The sequence below is a fragment of the Haliotis rufescens genome, unplaced genomic scaffold (genome assembly GCF_023055435.1).
Source record: "Haliotis rufescens isolate VD_foot unplaced genomic scaffold, xgHalRufe1.0.p SCAF_3, whole genome shotgun sequence".
NCBI lineage: Eukaryota > Metazoa > Mollusca > Gastropoda > Lepetellida > Haliotidae > Haliotis > Haliotis rufescens.
Genome location: NW_025964001.1, coordinates 199,366 through 220,243, shown reverse-complemented (window position 1 = coordinate 220,243; position 20,878 = coordinate 199,366). Strand labels below are relative to the sequence as shown.

General features: G+C 39.1%; 1 protein-coding gene across 2 annotated transcripts in view; it reads left to right on the top strand.

The window, feature by feature from the left end:
• LOC124140702 overlaps positions 1 to 20,661 on the top strand; it is a 67,943-nt gene extending 47,282 nt beyond the window's left edge. For both annotated transcript variants that reach the window (XM_046508396.2, XM_046508395.2), the window contains one exon: positions 14,723 to 20,661. In XM_046508396.2, coding sequence (XP_046364352.1) covers positions 14,723 to 14,845 — 123 coding nt within the window. In that variant the 3' untranslated portion in view covers positions 14,846 to 20,661. The remainder of the gene's footprint in view (positions 1 to 14,722) is intronic.
• Positions 20,662 to 20,878: the final 217 nt, after the last annotated feature.

The following is a 20,878-nucleotide window of genomic DNA, read 5'->3' as shown; positions in this document are numbered from 1 at the left end:
CACTTTGGGAATATTTGTCTTGTTCAGAACCCTCTTTTATAGTTATTCTGCCTACGTGAAAGAATACAAGGACAGAAATAGGTTTGAAATTACCAATTTTACTGAGTTAACAACGCCATAAATACTATTTTGTAATAAGGGCAGTGGGGTAGCCTAGTGGTTAAAACGTTTGCTTCTCACACTGATGGCCCGGGTTCATTTCCCCACATGGGTACAATGCGTGAAGCCCATTTCTGGTGTCTCAACGGGGATATTCTAGGTTAGAAAAGGTACCCAGCAACCCATCCTCGTCGTAAGAGGCTACATAATGGATTGAGTGGTCAGGCTTGGTGACTTGGTTGTGTGTCATTGTACCCCAACAGCATGGATCGTTGCTCATGTTATCTATGACTGGTTAATCTGGTCCAGGCTCAATCATGATGGTGCAGTGTTAATGATTGATTGGATTAACAAGTGATTGATAATATGAGCAACGATCAAGGCTGTGTGGGTACAATGTTTAAGGGGTTAACCATCAAACAAACAGTGTAGCAATAAGTCATTACTTTAGCATATGTGTACCACTACATTCACATTCTTCCATATCTATTTTGTGCAATGATGCGGTATTGGGATACGCATTGTATAAGTTTGTTGATAATTCACCTCAGGGTGTTCTGCTTCACCATGCCTCTTTGCACTAGATGTACAGTTGGTGCAGTAACTAGCACATGTGCAACGATGCAGTATTGGGAAACACATCGTATAAGTTCGTCGATAATTCACCTTAGGGTGTTCTGCTTCACCATGGCTCTTTGCACTGGATGTACGGTCGGTGCAGTAACTAGCAGATGCTGATGAGCTGCACATGTGGCTGCGCCTCTGTACATGAGCAGACAAATAACGCTGGCATTTACGTGGGATACAATGCCTGGAAACAACACTTATCACATATGTAAGAGTCGTCCTATTTTTATTGAGTGGTGTGTTATTATTACCTAAAAATTTATACTGTGGCAGATGGAAAAGGTAGTTACTTGCACTGGATGTCATAACAGGATTTTATGTAACAATATACAATCATTACATGCTTGGTAGGAAAAGTGTTCAAATTTATTACATGAATTAATGGTATGGGTATTGAATTTCATTGATCTAATGAACATTGGTCACCGATATAATGGTGTTTGAAATTGGGATACATTGTAGAATAAAACTGATTAGATTTCTGGGTAATTTGATCAAAATCCCATTAACATTCATAACCAAGTAAATGGCACTTTTGGGCTCGACATGAATACAAGGTTGTACTGGATGTCAGATACACCCGACTCTGACAATGGTGCAGATAAAGTAGAAGAATTACATATTATGGGTGTCATTAGTATGCATCGTTGTAGTGATCATTTTTTTCTCTAGAGTTGTTATTTGAAGCAGAGGTGATAATTTGAAACTTGTTCATTATTTTGTAAACCTGGAGTGTTTTCGGTGGCTGAGTAGAGGCTGCTGGAGCACCTGCTGTGTGCCCCGAGTTGAGTCCACATCCACAGCATCTTGCGCCAGGTGATAACACCTTGTGTCCCAACTGACAGTAATAGACCCAGTCGTCTGACACCATTGTTAAGTTCACACAAATAGCTACAGTGTAATTACCCTGTCAGTCTTGCAGCCAGTCGCCAACATGGCCACTCTCTGTAATTAATAGGTAATTTGTATCATAATAAGTCTTTTGACGATATCGCTGAATGGTGGCAGTAACTTCAGCCTTGTTACAGGTCTTTATGACAACTGAATTACGTTATTAAGGTGTTTATTAGCCGAGGGAAAGTATCTGTGTAGAAGGTGTAAAGGTGAAGCCAGTTATTCCGGAGGTTGCATTGTTATTGTAAGCTGTTGTATTCTGTAGGCATGACGTTGGATTGGGCTGGATCGCTAGCTAAGCCTAACAGTTCATACACGTATTCATTGTCTCTGTGCTAACAATGTCATCCATTATGTGTCTCCAATGCATGTAACCAAGAGAAGGACAATGTTTTGAAAAGAGGTAATGGATGACCAGGCTAATGATGTTGCTGTGAATGTATATGATGATGGTTGGTAGAAATATTAGGTTTTATTAAAACCGTTTTAAGATACATGATTGTTAGGGGTTGATTTTTATAGTTCTTCTGTTGGTATGTTTGAAATATTGTTTTCATGGAAACTTTGTGAGGACATTGACCTCAAATCAACAAAAAAAACCATCTTAGTTTTAGTCATTTGCCTTTTGCAGATTATTGAACAAGAAAATGCATATAAGACGAGAATTTTGCCAGACCTTTGAAATACTGGTAATAGTCCTAAATATTCTCTATGAAAGATTATCAGATTGTACTTGCCACTCTCCTTGAGACAGGTTACCCGTGGAGATCCCGGGTAGAATAGGTCTTCAGCAACCCATGCTTGCCGTAAAAGGCGACTATCCTTGTCGCAAAAGGTGACCAACGGGATCGGGTGGTCAGACTTGCTGACTTGGTTGATGCATGTCATCGTATCTTAATTGGGTGGATTGATGCTCATGATGTCAATCACTGGATTGTCTGGTCCAGACTCGATTATATACAGACTTCCGTCATATAGCTGGAATGTTGCTGAGTGAGACGTTAAACAACAAACAAACAAACGAAATACTGGTAATAGTTCTAAATATTCTCTATGAAAGATTATCAGATTGTTTAAAATTATGTAGCTGGAAAAGAAAAGAAAGAAATTGAAATTATGAATAACCTGCGATCCTTATTGTTAATTGAGTAGCGTGTTGTTTTTGATCTCCGATCATTTCATGGCATTATTCCGATAAAAATGAAAATGAAGGAATGCACTTTCTTAAAGAAATTTTGCCAACATTCTTATCTCTTCATATTTTTTAACTGCAGTAGTAATCATGTTTCTAGAACAGGATGGCATAGAATTTATTTCCATTTTTTTGCCAAGACTTAGTGAAACATCTCTCAACCCTTCAAACTGGAGATAAGCTATAGTTAAGGTATGCAGGATGTATTTTTTGGGTTGTTTAGGAAAAGTGTTCTATCAAGACGCGTCCCTTGCACTGAGTTCACATCAGCGTAATGGGATACAGCAAAATAAATTTCTGTAATATATCACACCAGAAGCCACATTTAAACTGCATAGGAAATGAAAATATTTTCACCCTTTATGCTCTCTCAGTGGATATATTTTGTGCCTCTTCCTATTGAGAGGCCAGGTGTATCCTTCAACACTTCTAGTGCACTAGCCCATCATCACAGCCAAATAACAGTCTACAAGTACAAATGGGCACTGGTTCTCTTTTTCCAATCAAACCTACAAGATTCTGTCTTCAGCATGTTTAAACGTTTGATGTTTTCCTCTATTCCTCTTTAGCAAAACAGCTTATTTTTCACCACCTAACTAGCACCTGAGATTTGGCCAGACTCGGGCCTTTAACACATCAAGTAGGCTTCATTAGCTGTTCATAGGCTTGAAGTCCGTTCTAGCCCTGACTCAGGCCAGCACTGTCCATCGACACATCTGATTAGAGCTGTGTGTTATTAAGGAGTCACCTTTGTTGCATGTTAAAAGAGTATCTTGGTATGTACATTCACAGGAATAATGCATTAGAATACGGCCATTTCTAAAGGTGGTAGTTTTTCTTGAAAGACATTTGTGAGCTTCAGAGAATGGGTACAGGTGAGATGATTTGTGGTCAAGATTTATGAGTTTTTCATGGCCAGGTTGTGTGGAAAAGTCACATTTACATATTTGAGGATATTCTTGAGAGGCATGACACACAGCACATAGGCTCAGGCTAACCTATTTTTAGTCTCTGAAATGAACATATTTCAATTTTTTTCTGCAACCCTTGAGATAGATAAGATAAGATAATATTTATTGCAGAAAGCATTCCATTACGGAACAGATGCAATCTTTTAAATGACAAAACATTATGATTACATACATACCTGTAAGCACACACAAACACAACTCTTTTTTTTTTAATGTCAATATTACAGATTGATATGTAATACAGGCAATATGTAATACATGCCATCTTCCTTTACCTGAGACCGAAGTAGGATTGTGTTGCTAAAGTATTGCAGACTTGCTTGAGGTATGGTACAGGTATGTTTGTTTCAGGGTCTGTAGGGGTGACTACACATGGATTGTATTGGGCTCTGGGTTTCTTTCTGACTCAGCGCTTTACCTTATTGCCTGCCCATTACAAAAACATAATTTATGAAATGTATTTTAATCCAACAGTTGCTCCATCATGGCACTTCTTATAAATGAGAATGTGTGAGATAAAAATGCATCTTGTGTCTGTTGTTAACAATCGTAGAGATGAAGAGCTTTATCATATAATGGATAGTGTTATCGATGCGATGAGCCAGTCCAATAAACTTGGTATCGTGATTCAATAAAAATGCAAATGAGGTCATCTATCCGTTTCTATTTTTAACAAAACCCTTTAGAAAGCTGCGATGCCATCCTGCTAAACATCTTTGCATAACGCTCATTCCAAGACGTTAAAAGATGGCACTTGTTGTTTCTCTGCCTGGCACTCGGCATTAAAGGGCTAAAATAAGGACTCACTATACTGTGTCTGAGTGGGGTATTCATGTAAAACTGCGGCATTGTATCTCAGTGAGCTACCACTTTTTATAAAATCAGCATTAGTCCGGACTAGTTCAAGAATAATATAGAAGTGCTATGATCTTGGACGCGATGTTAAGACCCGTTTCACCTCACCTTCCCCTCACCTTCCCCTCACCTTCCCCTCACCTTAGTCTCACCTTAACCTCACCTTCACCTCACCTTCACCTCACCTCTCTTAGGTATAAAAAATATGTATTTTGCTCTCTAAAGGTTCTCATAATACAATTTTATCTACAACATAAGAACACACTCGGCTAATAATCTCTATGTATTTGGGCTGTAATTTGCCAGTCCGCAAGGACATCGCCCTGGCTGCCAGAATCGTCTAACAATGTTAATGTGTTCAGCCTACACAGTCTCCATTTAAGCTCTTTGATGTTCCGAAATGTTTCAGTTTTTGCAAATCAAATCAAACTCACATGCACATCCAACTGAAGACTTGCCTCTACAAGGAGACCCGTTAACATTACACTTTCTTTGTTCTCCGCAACACGCGGAAACTATCACCACAACCCAGGATAGAAACAGTGGTTCAATCACCGATGTTGATCCCACTTGGGGAAAGGGCCCCGAGTTGTGAATTACCTATATACCTGAAGGGGGAATGGGGATGTTGATCCAAGACCAGGATGAGGTTTCAGTACTCAGTGTTACCTATATTCCCCAAGTAGGAATCTATACAGAGACTTGTATCCATGTCCCCGAATCACTGCTTGCTACAGATATTGAAACCGTCTTGTTCCTCGCTTGCTCCAGGGTAATGGAAGACAAACAACATGTCTATTGAGATTGGATTGGATTGTTATATGGAGGATAAACCAAAACACAAACTTCATATATAATGAACAATATATTCAGCATGTTTTGTTGAAAATGAATTATTAATGAGGTCATTACAGGAAGGTGTCATAAATATGTAAGGCGGAGGCACCAGCAGTGAGCATTATACACTTCAGAGCAGGTGCTCCCTGTGTCCTGCATGGAATTTAGTCTGTTGCCTGGTAGCCTTGCTCCAAGGCTGTAGTGAAAGAAAAGTCCATGTTTGTGTAGTAATTCTATCTCCCTTATAGGCAAGTCTAGATATGTGGAGAGTACTAAGGGACAACTTATTCTTATCATTTACATAATCTAGAAATTATGATTTAAACTAATAATTATTGCCTTAGAGACTTGTGCAGGTCTAGTTGACTGGTTGCATAAGTCACTCCAACACATGTGTCATTGTGGAAGTAGGCAGAATTATACCCATGGACTGTTTGTTTTTGTAGCTGTGTCTAACTCGTGCCATTTATAATAGTGGATTGTTCAGTCAATTTGACAAGTTTTAGTAGAAAATTGATCCCATTTTTTAAGGTTATATTTTCTGATTTCATCACTGAAGCCTGGTGTAAGATGTGTTGTTTGCTTTTGGAGCCAAATGGTGATTCTCACTTTGGAACATAGGTTTAATGTATATTACCTTTGCGTCTTACTTCTTGTTACGAAGCAAGGTGATGTGTTCCTTTATTTCTATTTTATGGACACCATTTCTTTTGTCAAGCACTAATCACTGATGAAATTATGTTTAACATTGTCTAAATTGTATATAGCATGTATCATGTATGTTTTTTCATAAGACTATAGTAAATGCCATGACAAGATTAATTTTAGTCATGTGAAAAACTGGGTGTACTTTAACTTCCCTGGAGTAATATATATCCTGTATGTAGCATGTATGAGGTTGCAAAGCGCTATCTGGAAAGTCAGTTGTATCCTGCTTTTGTTCCCTGTTCTTTGAGCTGGAAGCATCAAAGATGTAAGATATGACTGGCACAGCCTTTGAAACAGTTTCTTTAAATCAGGATAGGAATCTTTAGATGTTGAAGATGGAAAGCTCAGACATATATCAAAGTTATAGGGGCTGTATTTTTGACTCATAGGGTCTTTTGTTTACTTTGAATATGATGACACAAGTACTCAAGGGCCTCTCTCGTTAGACATATTTTGCTTCCAGTAATTGATTTTCAGATGTTTACGGTTTATTACTCCTAAAAAAAGTTAAGGACCGTGACAGATTATGTTGATATAAAAGAATCGGGTGGTCTTTAACATTTTTGAGTTGCACAGATTGGCAATGGTTTGTTTCAGTTCCTTCATTTTAGCACCTGTCAGGTGGAGGTATTCTTTAAAGTGTGTGATGTTAATAAACAATGTTAAACTTGAAAAAGGCAACTAATTCTGAAGAAGTAATTGTTTAATTATTGAGATAGGTATTTTTGCTCTTGCTACAAATCAGTGAAAGACAGCTATAACTGTATAAATCCCCATCAATTAACCTCAACCTGTTATATTTCAGCAAGTTTGGTAATTTGGAGAAGAATGTAAATACGATGTTTCCCCAGTTGCTTATGGTTATCAGATGAGGTATAACAGATGATACAGTTACGTGTGGTGTAATTAGGTTATAACCTGAGTATGTAGTAATGACCGTGGGAGAGTATGTAGTAATGACCGTGGGATCCCCCAACTTTGTACAGGTAGGCCACTATCAGTTTATGAGGGACGTTAGATCTCAATAAGCAGCCTGAAATGGAAGCAGGGAAGCAGTTAGCTGTTAGTTACTTGCCTCCTACATTTCATCCCTAATCCTCCTCACACACGGATGTGATGGGGAGAGGGGGTAGATCCTGTAAGGCACCCCAACAAAAATCAATATATTTGTTATCATACGACAATATGTGTTGTTATTCTACATATTTTTCATTCATTCAAAATAACAGTCAATGAAGTCCTGTTATTATGACTGTCAGATACAACAAACCAAAACAGTTCTAATATTTAGTTGTTTTTAGGAGAGTAGTATGTTTCTCATAAGGGAGCTATTGAAATATCAGTTATATTCGGTGTTGACTGTACAAGCATGTGTAAAGTGTTTGTCGCCTTTTTAATATTTCAGTTTTAATTAGCTGCGTTGAACTAGAAAGAAGTAAATGGTTATCTTTCCATGTGCAGACCATGTGAACTGCTGCACCTTATCATGCCAGAAAGGGCTGTGCACCATTAGCTTCACGTTGTGATATATCTGAAATATGGCTCGGCATTAAACTTTCCCACTCACTCACTCATCTTATCCCAAGGGCAGTAAACTGGGATAGCAGGCTAGTAAAAGTGAGAAGGACTTTTTCATTGTCAACTCTGATCCCACATCCTGTATGCAGTGTGTTTATGGTAAACAACCTGGCCTGTGTATGTTGGCTGTAACGGTTTCCAGATTGCCATAATCTTCACAATCACAGGTCCCATAAAGCAGATATGGTGATAATATGTGGGCGAGGCCTGCTTCATATCATTATCCTTGGAGGGGAGAGTTACTGCTTCAGATGGCCAGATTAGAACACCTTCTCTCTAAATGTGTAAATGATTTAAAGTCCATTTATGAAACACTCATTAGATGCCTATCAATAAATAGCCTGATTGCTGCTTGACCCCTGTCCCTGAAGGTTTACATCTAGACCACATCTGTTGCTTCTCTGGGCAGTGCAGTGGGCTCGCACCATGACACCAGTTCAACCAGTTCGGGCAGATTATTAATCAAACATACCAATAACAAACACAAACAAATTAACCTGAACATCTGTGTGGACCTTTTATTAACATGCTCACAATGGTAGGTCTGAATCGGTCATTGGGATTAATTATTATTTTTCTACTGAGATTTAAGATAAACATGATTGATGGCAGATTGTAACATCTGCCATGAAAACATCAAGCAAAACCTTGGGGAAATCATTGAATTGTTGAAATAATCAGTTTAGAATGGAGTACATACTTCTGTCTTAGGCAAGAAATTAATGATATTGAAACTGTATGACTTATGGCCATAGTGACTACAAAATTGATATTGATAATAAAACTTAATTGCCTGGCAAGTTGGAGTTTCCTGAGAGAGTGGCAATATTGCATTGTTAAAGATAGGCAGAGCATGACAGGGATGTGACACAGTTGGCCCCACAGGTAGTTTAGTTCTAATGGCCTCAAGTACAGGGTTTGTATCTATCAGGATGAAATTGTCAATTACCCAGCAGACCATGAAGCATGATATATTGATAACACCGTCATTTTCTCTGAACACAGCTGCAACAACAAATAGAACCAATGTTCATTTTTAACAACTACCTGCTAAAAATAGGCGTTTCCCTCTTTCTGTTAATATCCACGGTGTTTATACTGGTTCAGCTCCGCCATGTGTGGAATAAAGGATGTGTACATGAGGTGATATAAGGCTCCAAGGATTCATTGATTCTTTCATCTGATAATGGCTGTGTTCCACTTCAGCTGTCGATTATTGATCCATGCGTGACCAGGAAGTAACCTACCTGTACACTGGCCAATAATTGCTAGAGCCATTTTGTGCTTTGGAGAATGTCATTGTTCATCTGCACAAAAAGGAGCAAAAATATTATATTACTGTGGACTATTTTTCGGGTTTTATGATGGTCCTTATTACCTATACAGAGACTGGCATCATAAATCAGGCTGTGCAATAACTCATGGTCATGTACTATTGTCTTGTAGAAGCAGCTGAGCAAGAATGGTATTGAGGGAAGGTAGTTTTGTCTTAAAGGGTAATATGCATTAAATGTCTGTGATCTGTATGGTCCTTGCAACATTCATGAGTCAATTCTGATTTTGTCATTTTGGATATACAAATATTGATGCTATGGCAATCATGTTGTTAATCATCTTGAAATATGTTTGATAACATTACTAAAGAACCTTTGAAGACTTCAGAATATAAGCAACAAAACCTTTTTCCATAATCATAAGAATCCTCTGCTAAAAGCAGAGTCCATTGTATGTCTCTGACTATATCTTTAGCATGTGTTTATGAATTGGTATCACATCATCATGGTAGCAGGTGCTTGTGAATAGGTGAATGTATACAGGCCCAAAGCTGCCACCCGTCACATGGCTGTCAAGTAGTACAATGAAAGATGGTTGTCTTTACAAATGCTATCGCCACCTCTTCTGATTGTGATACAGCTTGATATCGATCATTACCTGATCAGCACTATTTATTATGTTTTTATTTCCATTGTGCATTGTGTCAACTAAATATGTAAAATTCATTTGCCCATTATTGACATTATCAAAAATGTTTTGTACTAAACCAGCCTGAGGTTGTAACAGACTTGCTTGGAGTAATATGCCTGAAATCCCCTTTAAAGTATATCCAGGAATATGTTCCAACACCTGACTCTGAGCTGGGAAGAGTCCAAGAATACTGTAAAGAAAAGTCTGTTAGTGCTCCTCCACTGTGGATAGTGTAAGGAAAAGTCTGTTAGTGCTCCTCCACTGTGGATAGTGTAAGGAAAGGTCTGTTAGTGCTCCTCCACTGTGGATAGTGTAAGGAAAAGTCTGTTAGTGCTCCTCCACTGTGGATAGTGTAAAGAAAAGGCTGTTAGTGCTCCTCCACTGTGGATAGTGTAAGGAAAAGTCTGTTAGTGCTCCTCCACTGTGGATAGTGTAAATAAAAGTCTGTTAGTGTTCCTCCACTGTGGATAGTGTAAGAAAAAGTCTGTTAGTCATCCTCCACTGTGGATAGTGTAAGGAAAAGTCTGTTGGTGCTCCTCCACTGTGGATAGTGTAAAGAAAGTTGCCCAAGCAACAATAACAGTTACTATGTTGTTAAGTGTAGAGCTATCTTAAAAGCCCACCACAGAATGGGCAGTTTGAGGTGATACTTGACACTATATTCCAGACAAATGTTTACACATATTTAGTTATGCCTTTGAAGTAGGCATCAGACACACATTGCAAATTATAACAAGACTGATTGTTTAGGTTGAAGCTGGTCCAACAACTTATATGGGTAAAAGCAACTCTTAAAGTCCACATTGATCCTCTCCATGTCTGTGCCAATCTTAGATGGCTATCTTCTACCTCTCCTGTAGGTCACCTATCTTGTCTCTATCTCTCTCACTCCCCCCCCTTCCAAATCAGGTCATGTGATCTAACTACAGGTAACATCCTGGCATTCTACACACTGTACTGATTAGTATCGAAATAGTTTGTACTGTATTCCACAAGGATCATGTTTCCAGAAACAAATAATATGTTTTTGTTGGTGTATTTTCCCATATGATGTAAATGAGAAGTTAGACTTGCCAAAAGCATTCAGGAGCCCTGGTTTAACATTCTGCCTTAGTGTTTGGGGGAATTAATGACTTTGATGCCAGTGCCAAAAATATTTGAAAAGGTGGCATGTTGGATGTGTTAAAGCAGACATGCTTCAAAGGTTAAGCGGAAATTCATGTAGGAAAAGCTTGTAAATATGTGTAGTACATTACATACAAGAAAACTACAGAATGTACAAGCATGCTCCATTTGTCAAAGATATTTGTTGAAGACAGTTTGCCTAGATTTCCTCATCGTTACACACTGTAGTACAAGAGTTGGCCATGGCAAGAGGCCTAGATGCAGACTCCGGCACCCTGTATCATGTCCCTTGTCAGGGCTGTCACAGAGAGGAATGCCACATACATATCAGGTGTGTCAGTGCCTGTGTACCTGTCAGGTAACAATAGATATCGTTAAGCAGATCAAAGACAGGTGAGTTTAGTCACGTTCAGGAGACCTGGTCAGTGAAGGTCAATGGTCAACATGTGGCCGCCATGTGGCTGTTTGGTAGATTGGATTCAGATGGTGGTTGTAGTCAGGTGCTGATGATTGCTGTAAATACAGGAGGCATTAGGAGATGTCATATGTTACGTGGATAAATTATTGAAGCAATAGCTGTTAAACAATGGATTTTGCCATTTTGCAGGTTGAAAGCACATTACTTTATGATAAGCCATGCTTTCAGTACTCATTAAAAGAAAAATGCCCTGCATAAAAATAAATGAGAAGATTTCATGGGAACATTTTTTCAAGTAAGAGATCAAAAGGACATTTGTTTGTTTTTATTTGGTAATTGGAGAAAGGTTTCAAATAAGAAAGGATACCCAGTTACCTATGCTTGCTGACATAAACATTTAAATATCAAATTAATTGTTGATAGCATATTTTTCAAAGCTTTGAAAGCTAATTGCTCCAAACATTTATAGCCACTAGGACTAGTTCATAAATGAGCATGTAGGTGTTAGCGTGTACAGAGGAGATGAAGTGAGTGGAGAGAGAGGCAGGAAGAGAGGTGAAGCACTTCCTGCTGTGGGAGTTGATGGGGTAGATTGTATCAGATTGTGCTGCAGCTGTGGGTAAAGATGCAGTTGCAGTCAAGCATGTGTATCTAGGTCACATCAAGCATGTGTATCTAGGTCACATCAAGCATGTGTATCAAGGTCACATCAAGCATGTGTATCTAGGCTACATCAAGCATGTGTATCAAGGTCACATCAAGCATGTGTATCTAGGTCACATCAAGCATGTGTATCTAGGTCACATCAAGCATGTGTATCTAGGTCACATCAAACACTTGTATCAAGGCCACATCAAATGCCTGTATCAAGTCCACATCAAACACCTGTATCAAGGCCACATCAAATGCCTGTATGAAGGCCACATCAAACGTCTGTATCTAGGCCTCATCAAGCTCAGGTATCTAGGCCACATCAAACACCTGTATCAATGTCACATCAAACACCTGTATCTAGACCACATCAAACACAGGTATCTAGGTCACATCAAACACAGGTATGATGATGTTGATGATGAAGACGGCATTCATAATGTAGCTTGTGATAAACATGTCATGATGATGATGATGATGGTGATGTCATAATCTCCACACAATAGACTGCGTCCATAGGCCCAATCCTGGGGTGAATCTCCACTTGCATTTTTGATAAAACTCTCTTCCTTTTGTTTTTTTATCCTGGTCAAGATTCCTTGTCTTTCAAAAATGGAAAAAATAACTTGTCCTGGCTTGTTTGTTCAATAGAGGAATGATGACGAGGCTCATGTCTTATGAGGCTTATGTCTTATGAGGCTTATGTCTTACGAGGCTCATGTCTCACGAGGCTCATGTTTTACGAGGCTCATGTCTTACGAGGCTCATGTCTTACGAGGCTCATGTTTTACGAGGCTCATGACTTATTGGGCTTATGTCTTACGAGGCTCATGTTTTACGAGGCTCATGTCTTATTAGGCTTATGTCTTACGAGGCTCATGTTTTAGGAGGCTCATGACTTATTGCGCTTATGTCTTACGGGGCTCACGTCTTACGAGGCTCATGTTTTACGAGGCTCATGACTTATTGGGCTTATGTTTTACGAGGCTCATGACTTATTGGGCTTATGTCTTACGGGGCTCATGTCTTACAAAGCTCATGTTTTACGAGGCTCATGACTTATTGGGCTTATGTCTTACGGGGCTCATGTCTTACGAGGCTCGTGACTTATGGGGCTCATGTCTTATGAGGCTCATGTTTTACGAGGCTCATGACTTATTGGGCTTATGTCTTACGGGGCTCATGTCTTACGAGGCTCATGACTTACGGGGCTCTTGTCTTACGAGGCTCTTGTCTTACGAGACTCATGTCTTACGAGACTCATGTCTTACGCCAATCCTAATTCTTATCCTGTTCTTCGACTGACAAGTATTTGCCGTTCACAACTGCAAAAAAGGACAGAATCCTGATTCTGTTGTGGAAGAGTCATGAATCTGGGTGATTACCTGTACTCTTAATTGGACCCCCCTGTATTTTCTTGGAAGATATCAAAGTTTAAGGAACACAAGGTGTTCAGAGTTCTTCATCATTTGTTTCTTAAATCTGTTACTTTTGCAAAATGGCTCCAGAATTTCAAAAAATAAAAAGGCGAAAACAAATTTCCCATGGCTCTGCAGGTTCCAAGAATGATGTAAATTGATTTGATGGGCATGCAGTCTTCACAAGGATGCAGCTCTTGGATGCACGTAAAAGACAGATTTTTGGCAGCATTACCTCTTTACTTGCCAGATGGCGCCAAAAGCCACGAAGCGGTAGAAGAGATTTACTGGCACGGCTCTGAGTTCTCACGGCTATACAATGAAAAGTTTCTATGTATAGGTTCCTTGCAAAAATACATGGATGCTACACTATGGGTTTTTACCAACAGTTGAAGATGAAGGATAAATACATCACCTCTCCCTCTCTTCTCTTAGGCAGCATATCAGCTCAGTTTTTTATAATACTTGGCCTTTCGCCAACTTTGTGAGATTGAAGCTTGTTGCTATCAATACTGTAGGAAAATGGATAGCGGTTGTCTGTATATCAGGCTTTCTAAGCCATTAATAAAATACCTGTTTTTTCAACCAAATGGTTTGAAATTGTTTTCTATATTGTGATGGCCAGTTGTAATGAGATAGTCCTTCAACACTGATAATGTCACTTGTTGTCAGGGAACTTGGGCTGGGATTGAAAGGGGATGAAATTGAAGTTAGATAAGAATCTTGGTATTGTGTGATGGGGTATATTGCTGTTATCACATGGTCTGATGGTATTCCATTATCTTCGGGTTACATGGTGTGAATAAAATAGGAGCCGGCAGTTATCAAATGATATCCTTTGCTCTTTGTTTTATGTGTCCTATGTCCAGCTAAATCTAATATTCAATAATTCAACTGGATGATATATAGAGAATCTCACCCAAGTGTCTTTTGATATTAAATATATCAACATGAGTGAATAAAAGTGGAAAAACTCTGAGGCTTGCCAAGGAGTTTTTCCACTTTTATTGATGTGTGTTGATATATTTGATATCAACAGACACGAGGGTGAGATTCTATTAATCATCAAACATCATTCTTCAAACTTCTGCAAAGCATTGTGATGCAATTTCATTGCAGCAATATCTACAATGTAGACATCGCTTGATCTCACCCAAGCCATATCTCCTTCTGAGCCAGTTTTGGATGATAACTGTTCTAAAACAGACATTTGAATGATTGAGAAAACAGTACTTTCCACTTATATTCTTTGTTAAATACATAACTTCATTGGCACCGTAGTGTTGTTGTAATCAAACCAAAATTATAACAGAATATTTGAGTGTGACTGTCTTTAACACTGTTGCATTTCCCTTCCATTAATGATTGTGTTTCTTCATTTCAGACGATCAATGGAAATAGCAGAGGACCGAAGTGTTTATCAGATCCTGCTGTCTTCTCCTTCCGATCTATCAGCAGTGGGTTCTCTCCCCTGACGCCAGTGGAAGAACCATCATGCGCATACTGAAGAAGTTACCAGTATCACGTGATAATTGTAACGTTGAGCTTCAGTTATGCCACTGTTCTTCTTTTTGGCCAAAGAAGTGACCCCGAGGGGACAGAACTGATTATCTCCCCTAATCTGCGGACGAGGCTTCTAGATTATGGGGAGGTCAATAGAGGTGCTGAAGACTTCCATCATTGGAGTATTGTGTTCAGAGAAAACTGATGACTTTGTGCTGTAGGAGTGAGTCCCAGTGGTTGAAGGTGGAGATTGTATATGGAGGCCCTCAGTGCTTAATGGAGATCTACGCATGTATGTACGCACAGACGAAGCCTGATGGCAACTAGGACATGCATCTATACCATTAACTTATACTGTAGAAACAAGCATCTGCCTACTGCATTCATTCAGTTGACCTTGAAGCTGTTGTGTATCATTAGTAGTGCACGTCGGCTTGTTCAGCATTCAGTCAGCCATTTATCATAAGTCAATCAATATTGTGATTTTTTATCTATTGAAGACTGTTTACATTATAGACTATATATTTAATGCTAGAAGTAGCGACTGTGGAGATAGATAGCCCAGTGGTGCCGACTCACATGGCCGATTGATGAACTCGCTTGCTTCAACACTCAACGCTTACTCAGGCAGGCATATATACATTTTGTCATCATTATTACTGAGGATGTGTACAGGCTGGTTTTTTTCCACAGACATTTTTCTATATTTTTCCCATTTTTTGAAAAGTTTGCATGCTTGATGTTTTGGAGCTGAGGCATGCTTGGTTAGCATCTTGTTTACGCTCAGTGGCTAAGTGACACTACATGTGGCCGGAGGTCTGTCTGTGCATGCCTACTCCATGCTGTGAACAGGTCCACAGGACTATGGCTACAACTGCTGATATGAAGATATATGGCTAGCATGGAGTAAGGTCAGGGAAAGACATGATGACTTTGGGAGTCTGTGACCATGTTCGAATAACTGCCAGAGATGGGAGCCAGTGGAGGCATCAGCTTCTTGGATGGTTCGGACTTTGCAAAACATGCTGCTCATGGACATCAGAACAACAAAACCAGATTGTGCAGATATGTGACAGACAAATGTTATTATCATTTCATCAAACATATATCATGGTAGAAGGTGAACCCTCACTGAATATTATCGAAAGACTGTTCTGTAACATATGCTTTGTTTTGCAAGATTGATGTACTAGCAAGCAATACATGTTACCAGTAGGTGTCCCATCATGCATTACCCTATTATATATCCCATCATGCATCACCCCAGTACATATCCCATCATGCATCACCCTAGTAGATATCCCATCATGCATCACCCTAGTAGATATCCCATCATGCATCCCCCTAGTATATATCCCATCATGCATCACCCCAGTAGATGTCCCATCATGCATCACCCTACTAGATATCCCATCATGCATCACCCCAGCAGATGTCCCATCATGCATCACACCATGGTTACACCTTTACCATACAGCATACTGCGGCAATAGGTTAGCCTGAGCAGGTAATATTGCAGCTGCAGCTGTAACAGCATCAACATCATCACTACAGCAGCTACATGAACTACAGTGTACTTGTGCTCTCCTGTGTACAGAGATGTTCTTCCTGGCAGCTGTTGATCATGTGTCCTGTTAGTACATTGAAGATTCAACTGTAATCCTACTTCCACTACACTATGTCGCTTGGCAGAATGGCAGCTTGCACTACACAAAATGGCAAGAAGCTATTGAAGGGCTTCATTATGTATAGGACCACAGCTGTTGAGTAAAACATTGTTAAACTACAGTTTTATTACCACATTCAATGTACAGCCAGAATTGATTCTATTGGTTTGCTCTTTTCAAAGCCATAGGATCAGCTACTTTGTTCCTACTGCCATAGAATATTTGACAGTGATGAATTGGCTATTTATGTTTGAAATAATTTTGATTAATTTATTGGCAAATACTGAGTTCTTTGTGGGGTAATTGACTTATCAATCAGTGAAGTTTATTTTAATCTGTTTGAGGGGAGGGGTGGGGGTGAATAGACAAGATATATTATACTTAGGGCTGTACTTTAAGAATAACTCTCCTAGTAATTTTGGTACCCCTTAAAAAAAAATAAAAAATTCATCACTCTCCCCATGGTTTGAAGACATTGTAATAAATTACGTCATTATTTTTGGTCACTATTAATTTTTTACTTTTTATGGCCATCTCAAAAATGATTTCAGCTTGCTTGCTTACATTTTTGGATGAACGTTCCCTTGAATCTCTTTTCCCGACCACTTGTTATTGATGACATGATCATGTACATGTACTATTATGGTATGTAGATTTTCAGTGATCTATTCTTCAGCTGTGGAGTCTTTTTTAGGATATATGAATATGCATTTTGGACAAACACTGTTATGATATTTTTTATGTATACAAAAATAGACTATGTAATGAATTGTTTTGATTGAAGAATTTACAGTTGTTATTCAGATTTTGGTAAAGCTAAGGTGGGCGAGTGGAGGCGTAAGTGTTGAAATCCTGTTATGATAGGAGAACAGATGCTGCAAATTTGTTTCTCTATTTCCACGTTAGCTTTTGTTAAGCATGACAAGCTGTCTAATTTATGGTACATCTAATGTAAATTGTTTATAGGAAATATGCACCTTGGGCGTCACCTTGATGCATATGAACGTACGTGATCAGACAGAATCAATTTCAAGACAACCTTTATATAGAACCCGTGTTTTTATGGCCACCAAATCAATTTTATGGTCACGACGCTGACATACTGAACACTTACTGCTTTTATTTGAGTTAGGTGAAGCATTTTGCAGCATGACAGACCTATCCTTGAAAAAAGCCTCAATTTCAGGGGATGTAGATATTTTATATTTGTAAGATCGTGAACAATTTGGACGTCCCTTGTGGGGCAGACCTTGCAGCTCACCTACCTCTAAAGATTTGCACTGTCTACAATGTTTGCACACCAGGAAATCGTGTTTGTTAACATTGTATCATTAACACTATGATCAGTCCTCATATTGGCTTTACAAAGTCATTAAGATTGTGCTAATGTATTCATAATAGTACCTATCTTAACGAGGAGCCTCCTACCCTTGGGCCAATTTGCAGTCTTCACAAGTTGATTCAAATCATTCAAATCCCATGTTGCAAATTCACATCTTATTATCAATGGGGGCATTAATTATTACCTTAAGACCACACAGATACAGTGTTTCAGTTTGACACATAACACTGATTGCAGTGACACTACCCACTGGAAATGGCCCTTGGCAATGGAGCACAGTGTGGCTTAACCTTCACTTGCCAGAGTTACTCAATATGGGAAATACTATCCTGAAATACTACCCTGAAATGTGTAACGTTAATGGATGGTTTATTTGAATGTTTGATATTTATGTGGGAATCTTTCTGTGTCTCATTCAGTGCATTTAACATGAACTAGTATGATTTATTCAGAAACTGTTTCTTAAGATAAACAAGCAATTTGACAATATATGTGATCACAGTGTTTCACAACAAAAAGGTTGTGCTTGGAAAATATTTATTTCATATTTTGAAATACACATGTTAAAGAAGAGCAGTTTCTGAAAGCAGTTTGTTTGTGTACCAATGTTTTGAATTTGTCATGAATAACTTCACATAATTGTTTCAGCAAGATATGAGTGTTTGACCTGTCAGTATTTTTGTTATAAATCTGACTAATAATTTCGTCTTTATGAAGCATATGGAAGTGGCAATGTTTTGTAAAACAGGGAGTGATGCCAGGCAACTTTCAACATGTGCTTTTCACAGGCTCAATTTGATTTTGAGATCATTTCAGGGCAATTTGTTAGCAAATTTCTTGAACTATTTTTTGGCATTTGGAGGTGCCATGGTTACTTTCAGTCACATGACTATCAAATGGCGGCAATAGTCCAGTGTGACATAGGTAGCGCTAGTACTACAAGTTCACCAGAGACTGGATTCCCTCAGGTTCCTCACTAAATCTGTGATAATGTATTCCAAACATAAGTCAGGGGTCTTGAGTGGACCTCTTCATCTTGGGTTGTTTGGCCATGTTTAAATTGGCCCACCTCACATTGTTTCAGAAACAGATACAAATATTGCCAATTCAGAAAAATATAAATCAGATTACTCAAACCAGTTTAATTTTGTGGCAATGTAAGGTTATGTATCTTTTCTGAAGACTCATCTTGGCCACTGAATCTACCAAGATGTAATGTCCAACATGGCTTCAGTCTCTGAATGTCCTCCAGGCTCTTTGTCTTGCTGCTGAACTAATGTCTGACCTCATATTTCTTGATACCTCGGTCCTCAGGTATGTGTGATCTCAGTGTGGTAAGCCACCTCCTCCCTTCCGGCTAAGGAAGCAGCAGCACATTCTGCTATATAATTCATGCTTTTACTCCAAGTTGAAATTCAAGAAAAAATCTACTGTGTTTCTGAATTCAGTAACTAGGTTGCATCTTGATCGTCATGATCTTAGACTTGATGATTAAGTCAGGGTGAATTTTGAACAAAGGATCTAGTTTGAAGGAAATGTGATGGAATCGTGTTTCTGTGATCAAAATGATGGCAAGGAACCATTACAGCTGGTGGTCTCTGACAATAGGTAGGCAATTATATTGAAAGAAACTTGGTCTGTTAAGGCAAGTAACCTGGAGGTAACACACAATCAATATTCATCTTTGCGCCATTCAAAATAATTTATTTTTGCCCATTTTTGTTGCCCAAGGGCAAGCAGTTACTCCTTGTATTTCCCAATTTACCAGTGCCAGTCCACTGTGGATCGGTGTTGAGGTGAAAAGATTGATATTCTCAATGCCTGTGTTTTTACTTTCATCATGTAACATTGGCAGCCAGTGCCACATTGATTTTTATGACGTTTTTTTTAAAGGTGATTACTTCCTGGTGAGGAGATGTTTTTATTGATTCCTGGCCATGCTGGATTTTTGGTTCGGAAACTATTGTTAGTCCCATGGTATGTAGATTAAACTTACTGGTGGTGTGAGTGGATGTGGTCAGTGGACCAATGTGTTTGCTATAATTGCCCCTGACTACCGGGTACCCATTTATGGTCCTGGCTTAACTATATTGTTTCCCTATCCCTCGTGTATCAACTGCCAGTTTAATTCTGTTGATGCTGTTGTTGATCCAACCTGTACCATTATTGGAAATGTTCCTGTAAAATGTTTAAACTAGCACTTCCATAGGCTCCAGGCACAGTTCCCCTTGCACAATTTCCCTCATGTTTCTTCCAGTGTAACCTTGTCCAATCTGTAGAAGGACGAAACTTGCCTTATCTGTATACGGGAGTACTTGAGAATTATTTGACAGATTTTTTTATGCATCACTCATCGTACTACCTCTTGGCGTCAACAGAACACCAGTGTTTTGTTGACACTTGATGATGTTATAATGGTTGCCAGGGAACCAATGATAACGTTCCCATGGCAACTAAAACTTTTTGTGTTGATAATTACTATGAATACAACTGTTCATGGTAGTTCTTGTACGAGTCGATATTTTTGGAGAGAGTCTGTACACTTGGTTTTATGGACATGTACAACGTTGTGTAATGCCCATGTTCACGTCTTGCACGTGCATTCAGAGAGTGGATCGCGAGAGAGGTTGTGAGTGCTGTTTGGGAAGACACGATGGGAGTCCCATTTGAAATGTTTCAAACTAGGTTCTGTCTATTGTATTGACGGGAGGCGAAGGTTCTGTATACTGTATCGAAGAAGGAGGGCGAGTGCACGGACGCGACTGAAAGAGATGAGATTTTCTTACTGTGAATAAAAGTTTAATCTGTGAATATCTGTTTGTTTTACTTTGAAGACAGGAATGTTTGTAGGTCTGTATGTTAACCAATAACACTGCAATACCCCGGCACTTGAAGAAATGAGTGGATGCTGTTTAATGCCAAGTCAGCAATGTCACAACTACACAACGGCGGTCCTACATAATGATGGAGCCTTGTTGAGGCAGATGTAATGAGCGAAGGTTCACACGCACATACACACGCACGCACA